Source organism: Salvia hispanica, chromosome 4 (assembly GCF_023119035.1).
Source record: "Salvia hispanica cultivar TCC Black 2014 chromosome 4, UniMelb_Shisp_WGS_1.0, whole genome shotgun sequence".
Taxonomy (NCBI): Eukaryota; Viridiplantae; Streptophyta; class Magnoliopsida; order Lamiales; family Lamiaceae; genus Salvia; species Salvia hispanica.
Window position 1 is genome coordinate 17609911 of NC_062968.1, and position 8977 is coordinate 17618887.

Consider the following 8977-nt stretch of genomic DNA (forward strand, 5'->3'; position numbering starts at 1 on the left):
TTGCTCTGTGGCATTTAAGGGGCCGGTTCCAGTTTTTGAGGATAAGGGTGAAGGAGAGTTCCAGGTCCAAGGGAAAAGGCGGGGTAAACAGGGGAAGGGAGGTGGGAATGCTTTGGAGCTGAGGTCGGGGTCCCCGGAGACTGGGGATCAGGCTGCATGCAAGGGTTCCTCTCCCTCTCAAGGTTCTGCTAATCGCTTCGAGTTGTTAAACTCTCTCCCCCTGGAGGCTGTTGGCAGCTCTCTTGTGGACCTTCATAGTGAGGTCAGTTCTCGTGCCCGTTTTATGAAATTGCTACCGAATGAGGACTTTGACCCTGAGGTTTACGAGGATGAGAAGGACTGGGCAGTGGAAGATGACCCGGAGAATGAACAAATGCAGCAGATTGGTCGTGGGGCAGACAAAAGAGATGCTTCTTTGGCCTTGGTGGAGCTGGGGGAGGAGGATGGTAAAATGAAGAAGAAGGGGAAGCTTAATTCCTCGGCTCTAACGATTACAGTTTGATATGTCTCTTAACGTCTTGATTTGGAATGCCAGGGGTGTGGCCAACGTGAACACTCAGAGCATGATCAAACGTTTGGTGAAAGATAATAAGATTATGGTGTTAGCTATCATAGAGCCAATGGTTAATCCAAAGCCGGACTTCTTTAGTAGGGTGTTTGGCCTCAGTTTTAAGGGTGTTAACTGCAATGGACAAATTTGGGTGTTTGTGGCGGAGGGAATAGAGGTAGATGAGTGGGATGATTCAGAACAAATTCTTCACGCTCGTTTTATCACACCAATGCTGTCTGCTCCATTCTTTATTTCAGTTGCATATGAGAAATGCTTTAGAGAAGGAAGAATTGATATGTGGATTAAACTTCGAGAGTTAGCTGCAAAGATGGATGGTTTGTCTTGGCTTGTGGGAGGTGATTTTAATATTTTTGTTTCAGAAGAGGAAAGGCAGGGAAGCAAGAGGAGGAGAACAAGGGAGATGATGGAGTTCGCAGAGGCTATTAGTGACTGCCAGCTCCTAGATATTGGAGCAGATGGCCCTAAATTTACCTGGGCAAGAGGTGACACCTTTGAAAGATTGGATAGGGTACTGCTTGGAGAGGGCTAGACGAATAATTTTGAAGCTACAAGAGTGACTAATTTGCCCACAATATTATCAGATCACTGCCCACTTTTGATAGTGTGCCGGGTTCCTGGTCCGAGGGTCAGGCCTTCTTTCCGATTTCAAAATATGTGGGTGAGGCATCACTTGTTCTTGCAAGAGGTTGAGAGGTGCTGGAGGGAGGATACAGGCACAAGGGGGTTGATTAATCTGCAACTTAAATTGAGTCGGCTGAAACGTAGTTTGAAAATTTGGAATCGTGTCGTCTTTGGTAACATCCTAGAGAATTTGAGGAAAGCTGAATTTGAGGCTAAAAAGGCTATGGAGAATTTTGAGCAGAATCCTTCCCCGCTTTTACGTGCTGAAATGAATAGAACATCAGCTGAATTCATTTTGAGTTTGAAGATGGAAGAGGACTTTTGGCGACAGAAAGCGACTCTTAAGTGGGTGGCTGAGGGGGAGAGGAATACGAAATTCTTCCATGGGTGGGTGAAGCAAAAAAGAGTCAAGTCAAGAATTCACATGATAGAGGAAGGGGGGCAAACATTGACAGAAGAGGTTGATATTAGGAATTCGGCGGAATTTTTTTTCAAAAACTTGCTCACTGAGGATGTGGGTTCTCTGGGAGAACCAGAGCTAGAAATCCTTTCTTCTCTGCCGGCTGATGTAAACTTGTCTCAGTTAGAAGTAGACCCGACGGCTGAGGAGGTTAGACAAGTTGTTTTTGACATAAATGCGGATAGCACAGCGGGTCCAGATGGGTTTTCGGCCTTGTTTTTTCAAGCTTGCTGGGATATAGTGGGGAAAGATGTGGTTGAGGCGGTGGTGGACTTCTTTGCTGGTGCTCAATTGCCTAGGGGAATTGCGGCAACTCTTATTGTTCTTGTCCCGAAAAAGAAAAATCCCACAAGATGGGCAGATTTCAGGCCTATCAGTCTATGTAACGTTATGAATAAGATCATTTCTAAACTCATCACTAAAAGGCTTGCCCCTTTTCTGCCTTTGCTAACAGTGCCTAATCAGAGTGGTTTTATCAGAGGGAGGCTTTTAAGTGATAATGTCTTGTTGGCTAAGGAGATGTTTCACGAAATTTGGAAATGTGTAGTATCTCCAAACATGGTCCTTAAATTGGATATGGAGAAGGCCTATGACCGGGTTCAATGGCCGTTTCTTCTTAAAGTGTTAAAATACATGGGGTTCTCAGAGAAATGGGTGAGATTGATTGAAAATTGCATATCTTCGAGTTGGTTCTCGGTGTTAATCAATGGATCTCCGGCGGGTTTTTTTTAAATCATCCCGGGGGCTTCGACAAGGGGACCCACTTTCCCCCTCACTTTTCGTCTTAGCAGCTGACTATTTTTCAAGGCTTCTTGATCGTCTGATCTTGGGTCGTAAGGAGATGATGTACCGCACAGCAAGGTATACTATGGGGGTTTCGCATCTGGCGTACGCTGATGACATAATCATCTTCTCACAGGCTCGGAGTTCAGCCATTGTAAATCTGATGGAATGTCTAAGGCATTACATGCAAGTATTGGGCCAAAAAGTGAATGTGGGAAAGAGCTGTTTTTTTCTTGATAAAAAGCACTATTCGTGGGCTCAAGAGATAACGGAAATCAGTGGATTTCAACAGGGGAGCTTCCCTTTCTCTTATCTTGGTGTTCCAATTTACCGAGGGCCTAAGAAAACTAGTTTGTTCTTGTTTCTTCGTGATAAAATTTCGTCGAGAATCCATGGATGGAGTCACAGGCATCTATCTTTTGGGGGCCGGCTGACACTTTTAAAGAGTGTTCTCGGGGCAATTCCTATTCATATTTTCCAAGTCCTGGAACCGACAAAAGGGGCTCTGAGGCAGATAGAGCAGGTGATGGCTAGGTTTCTTTGGGGGTCATGCAATTCCTCAAGAAAAACTCACTGGATAAAGTGGCAACAGGTTTGTCTGCCGACGGATGAGGGAGGTTTGGGTATCCGTGGTCTGGCTGACTCGATGGAGGCTTTCAGCATCAAATTGTGGTGGAGATTTCGCGAGCAAGGTTCACTGTGGGCCAGTTACATGTACCAGAAGTATTGCTCGACATCCATACCAATGGTGACATACCGATCAAATAGATTTAGCCCGATATGGAGACGGATGTTCAAAGTTGGAAATTTGTGCCGGGAACAGATAAGATGGGTGATTGGTGAAGGGAATATCAGCTTTTGGCATGACTCATGGGTGAGGAACATTCCGCTTGCAGACCTCTGCAGTCCAGGTATCCTACTTCCTAATCTATAAGTATCTGATCTCTGGGAGAATGATCAGTGGAACGAAATGGAACTATGGCTTTTAGCTGATGAGGTGGGTCTAGCGGATGAAATCGTTGAGGATATTTTACAGGTCCCGATCAATAGGAGAGAAAAGGATAGGGGAAGGTGGAAATTTTCTGGCAATGGGAATTTTTCCATCGCGTCTGCCTGGGAATTGGTAAGATACAAAGCACAGACACGTTCTTTGAGCTAATCTGGGGCAAATGCATTAGCCCTTCGATTTCCATATTCCTATGGCGGCTCTTTGCTAATAGAATCCCGGTAGACTTAAAACTTCAATGGAGGGGTAATGCGCTGGCTTCTAAATGTAGGTGTTGCTCGAAGCCTAGTGAGGAATCTTGATTACACTTGTTTGTGAATGGGGAGTTGGCTAGGAGGGTCTGGAGTCACTTTGACAGATGGTTCCCACAGGTTCCTTCTGGTGGTGGTTTAGGAATCAACCTAGATTTAAGATTTAGGCGGTGGCAGAGATATCTCAATATATGTTCCAGTCAACATTTAAGTGCATTGCTTCCTTACCTTATTCTTTGGGCTATCTGGACAGAGAGAAATGAAAATGTTCACAGAAATAAACCCCTTGAAGCTGAAAATGTGATTAGGAAAGTGTCCTCACTCTTGAGGAACTTGGTGTTGGCTAAGCTGGTAGGACCAGAACAGTGGAGAGATTGCAGTCCGAGGCTGGAGATTATGAATGGGCAGGTTCAAGAGAAGAGCAAGAGGAGAACTAGAATGGTTCTATGGCGTCCTCCAGATCCGAGGTGGGTCAAGTTAAATGTAGATGGCGCGTTCTTATCTTCTTCCCAAGTTGGAGGGGGTGGAGGAGTAGTGAGGGATAGTGAAGGGGAGATACTCTCGGCATTCTCTGCAGGGTTGAAGGCGGGATCAGGTCTGGAGGCTGAAGCAGCAGCGGTACTGATAGGTATCCATCTGGCCAAACAGTTCGGTAATCAAATTTGGATTGAGTTGGATTCAGAGGTTGTTGTGCGTTGGCTCACTGAGGATCAACTCGGGTCAGCTGATTCTTGTATCATTTTGGCGAAGATCAGGAGGGAATTGGGAGGAACTATCTGGAGAGCCTCACACATTTTCAGAGAAGGCAACAAGGTTGCTGACCTGCTGGCGAAGATTGGCCTGCAGTCTGATTCTGAGATTATCTACACGCGAATCTCAACACCTCCACGAGCTAAAGCTCTGTGCAGAATGGATCAATGGGGCCTCCCGAATTTTCGGTTTTGATGTTCTTCTTGGTTATAATGGTTTTGTTCAGAGTGTTTTGTAGTGTGGAGCATTCTTGTGGACAGGCCTTTTGTACTAACTTTTTCTGAATGATATAGATGGGATGAGGGTCCTACTCAACCCTCCACCGTGAAGGTGTTTAAAAAAAAACAAAAAAAAAAAAACAAAAAAAAAACCAATATTATAATTACTTTTCTTTCTATCTCTCTTTTACTTTACCACTCATACCACCCTAAATGTCCATATTTTTTTGGGACGAACATAGTATATTTTCCAATGAGTTTTCTAATTTGAAATTTTATTTATTATCCATGGAATCAAATTCCAACTAACCAGTTTTACTAATTAATAAATTCTTTTTCTAAACACGTTTTCGGGATACTATTATACCTCTCAGGCACACGAACTAGATGTTGGTAGACAACTGACTTGATGTTGGCGGACTAATAATATCTTCCGCTAGATCAAGACTTCTGTTTTGACTACTTTTATCTTTTTCTAAGTATTTTTCTGTCATTTCTCAAGTCAAAATACCAAAATATATAAAATATGCAATTTAAAAACATAACAATTTCATGATTGACATTCAAAACGAGCCAAATATAAATCTTAAAAACAGGCAAATTCCGTGTTTATCACAATTTGAAACAAAAAGTAAGGATTATATGCATTTTTATAGGAATACTGTGACTTGAATCCTAACTTTTGTTTAATCCCATAGATTTTAACTATTCGACTAAATCTTACTTCCTCCGTCCCATTAAATATGCAACATTTGTTTTTCGGCACGAAATTTAATCTGGTGTTGTTTTATTAGTTAATGAAGAGAGAGTAAAGTAAGAGAGAATAAAAAGTATAGAGAGTATTGTTTCAATTTTTAAAAATATTTTATTTTTAATGAGACAGACCAAAAAGAAAATGTTTCATTTCTAGTGAAAAAGAGAGAGTATCTTATTACAATTCATACGAGAATGATTTCAAATAAAGTTGACGGTGACATGGAAGTTGGATTTTCCAACGTGGATAAAATACTGACTCTTCAAAATGTTGTCCTCTAGGTAGACTTGAAATAACGTTATTTCCATCATTTAATCAACATTCGGGTTTTTTTTTTAAATTTTTTTATTTTATTTTTTTAATTTTCATCTTTTACATCTAAATTTTAGGGCTTTCTCTTATTGGATTTGCACCTTCAATTTATGACTAAGTCGTAGCGCACTGCCATGAGGAAGTGGATATGGGCGGGGATGGATCCTTTACTGTTTCTAAAAACACAGGAGATGATACTGTGCTCAAAACGCACCACAATGCCCATGAAACGCATAAATCTCATAAACTCAATTCATTTTAATTTATTGTGGGTGGTGGGCCCATATCAGCCTTATGTATAGTAAATATACAACATGTGCCTACTATATACATTCCCCTTTTTCTTTTATTCTTATTTCTTTTATTTTGCATATTAAAATACTTATAAATGGTAACTATGATATAATAAATATTTGTTTTTATATATGAAGTACCAAAAATATTATGAAATGAAATATTATATATGTACATAGTATATTACTGCTTTTGTCCTGCAAGAATATGCACTATTTTTTTTTAGTTTATTCCACAAGAATATGCATTTTTTAATTTAGAAAAAAAAATTTCTTTAACAAGATGAGACTCATTTCCCACTAATAATATTATATTTATTTTTTCTCTCTACCACTTTCTTATTTTTTCAATTTTGTTTTAAAACTTGTGCAAAACCTAAATTGCATATTCTTTAGGGACGAAGAAAGTAATATACTTGTAAATTGTAACTATGATGATAAATATTTGTATAACTCAATTTATAAATATTTTATTCTTTCGTAGTGATTCACATAAAATTTTTAATTTTATTTGGAGATGAATCTATTTGATACTTCCTCCATCCACTATTAATTAGACACTAATTTATTTTTTCGTCCTCCACAATTAATTGACATCCCTACTTTTTACTATTTTTGGTATTGGACTTCACATTTCACTAATTAATCACACTCACATTTTATCATAAAATTAATATATAAAAGTAAGACTCACATTCTACTTTAACTTTTAAAATTTTCGCCAAAATCCATATTAAATCAAACAAGCTCAATTAATCAAGGACGAACTAAGTAAAATAATTGTATTTCATACTCCTCTTAAAAAAAATATGAAATATGCAAATATTTATATCATAGTTACCATTTATAAGTATTTTCATATGCATATACATATAATATTTGATTTTATAAAATTTTAGTATTAAAATAAAAGAAATATGTAAAATAAAAATATTATTTTGCATTATAATATAGCATGGAATGCGTGTACATATATATCTACTTTACATGAGGCTGATGGGCCCACCGCCCGCAATAAATTAAAATGAATTGAGCTTATAAGATTTTTGCGTTTCATGGGCATTGTGGTGCGTTTTAAGCACAACACCCTCTGCTGTGATTTTATAAACAACAGAGGATCCATCCCCGGATATGGGCTCACAGTTTTCTGACCACGACACAATTTTTTGCATAGGCAATTTAGAGTTTCTCTTCCTTTAGAGCATCTACGTCCAAGCTCTTTAACAAGAGTATGGATTTGGGTCTGGACACACTTTTATTCATTTTTTACTCTCTGCTCTTTCGCAAGAACACAATATCCACATTCATGCTCTTCCGCAAGAACATGCTCAAGGGTTCCACCATTCTATTATTCAATTTAAATAGTTCAATTACTAAAAACATTTCCACAATATTAACATGCATTAAAAATACTCGAAATACTATTACAAATTATTAAAAAATTTAAAATTACATAATTAAAATCCTAAAAATTAAAAATTACATAATTAAAATCCAACAAATTAAAAACTACATAATTAAATCCTAAAAAATACATCTGTGGAAATTTAAAGAAGACTACCCCGATGACGGTATCCTCAATATTTGTCGGAGAGCTCGTATCATTGTGTGATGTGAATCAAGTTGCCCGGGAGTCATCCGAGATGTATCGGCCATATTGGCTTGAGCCAAGAGCCCATAACGAGTTGGTGGGGGGGTAGAGACTGCACAAAAGGAGCGGGAGCTCGCGTTGTAGCTGGGGTCGCGGCGTGACGGCGGTTGGCCATCGCCTATTTCCTTCCTGGCAGCCGGTGTTGGGGCTATCCTAGTGAGCTCCGGCAAGCGGGCTAGCCACCTCATCCTCGTCGGCGTCGGATAGGGATACTGACCTCGACCATTTGCTGGAGGAGGATCCGACTGTTGGGGTTTGTATACTAAAAGATGCTTCGAGCGTACATGCCTTTGTACAGTCAGCTTGTGCATGTATACGAGAAACGCCACATCCACTTGTTTACCTATTTATGAGAATAAATAATATAATATAAATGGTTTATTATTGAAATATGATAAACAAGTCTAAGGCTTTTTACTAAGAAGGTCAAGTAGGGAAATTCAATGAATCTCCTCATGAGTTTTCCAGTAGGGGACTTGACTAGATCTAGTAAGAAGAAAAACGTATTCACAACCTAGATAGGCTTTGGCTACCTATTGGTACGGTTGCGGTGTTTGTGATAATTCTCTCTTACCTAAGAAGAGATTAGTAACACCGGTGTGGTAAAGCACTGAAAGGATCTAATCCGAAATATATTCTTTATTGCTATCTACTGAAAGAATATATTTCAGAAAGTTTAGTATTTTCTAGTCTATGATATTAATATCAATATTGTTTATTCAATCAAACGCCACTTTGACTTATCAATATGTGAGAGTTTGTACGTAACTCAAGTTCATGATATCTTGGGTGGTAGTAATTGAATAACATGAAGGTATTGGAATATTATTTCATAGAATTCGCGTGCCCAGTGTGGTATGATTAAATCCCTAAAAGGGTGATCCCCAATGAGGTGTTTGAAAGATGAATTTATTATTCAGAAATCTGCGCAGTTGGAATTTATTCCACGAATAATAAATAAAGTTTCAAACTAGAAAAACTCTTTGGAGAATTAATTTAATTCTAGTCACATAGGCTGCTCCAGTGGGAGCGGCAGCAACGGACGGCGGCGGTCAGCAGCAGCGGCGCCGCTGCAGTGGGAGCAGCGGCGGCAGTCGCGGGAGGCGGCGGAGGTCGGGCGCGGCAGCAGCGGCTGCTGCGAGGCCCGTGGCGGCCCAAACCCTAATTAGGGTTTTGGGTTGCATCGTCTCGTCGTCTCGTTTTCGTTTTCGTGTTTTCGTTTTCTTAAGGCACAAGCTATTTATAATTGTGGTTTAAAATCCTAAACCTAGAATAATTAAATATCTTGTGGTAATTAGAATGATTTT

General features: G+C 39.6%; 1 protein-coding gene across 1 annotated transcript; it reads left to right on the forward strand.

Annotated features, from left to right (window-relative positions):
- The first annotated feature begins 503 nt into the window (after positions 1 to 503).
- On the forward strand, positions 504 to 4637 carry LOC125220501. The gene is made up of 5 exons (XM_048122667.1): positions 504 to 1053; positions 1153 to 2306; positions 2491 to 3309; positions 3397 to 3558; positions 3813 to 4637. Exons 1-5 carry the CDS (start codon positions 504 to 506, stop codon positions 4635 to 4637), a joined length of 3510 nt encoding a protein of 1169 aa, XP_047978624.1.
- The last annotated feature ends 4340 nt before the right edge of the window (positions 4638 to 8977 follow it).

Excerpts from the sequence above, each read along its gene's own strand:
- LOC125220501 (XM_048122667.1), top strand. The coding sequence starts at position 504 with ATGTCTCTTAACGTCTTGATTTGGAATGCCAGGGGTGTGGCCAACGTG. Across the intron at positions 2,307-2,490 it reads TGGGGTTCTCAGAGAAATGG|GAGATGATGTACCGCACAGC; the intron begins GTGAGATTGATT and ends TTGGGTCGTAAG. Across the intron at positions 3,310-3,396 it reads GCTTTTGGCATGACTCATGG|TGGAACGAAATGGAACTATG; the intron begins GTGAGGAACATT and ends GAGAATGATCAG.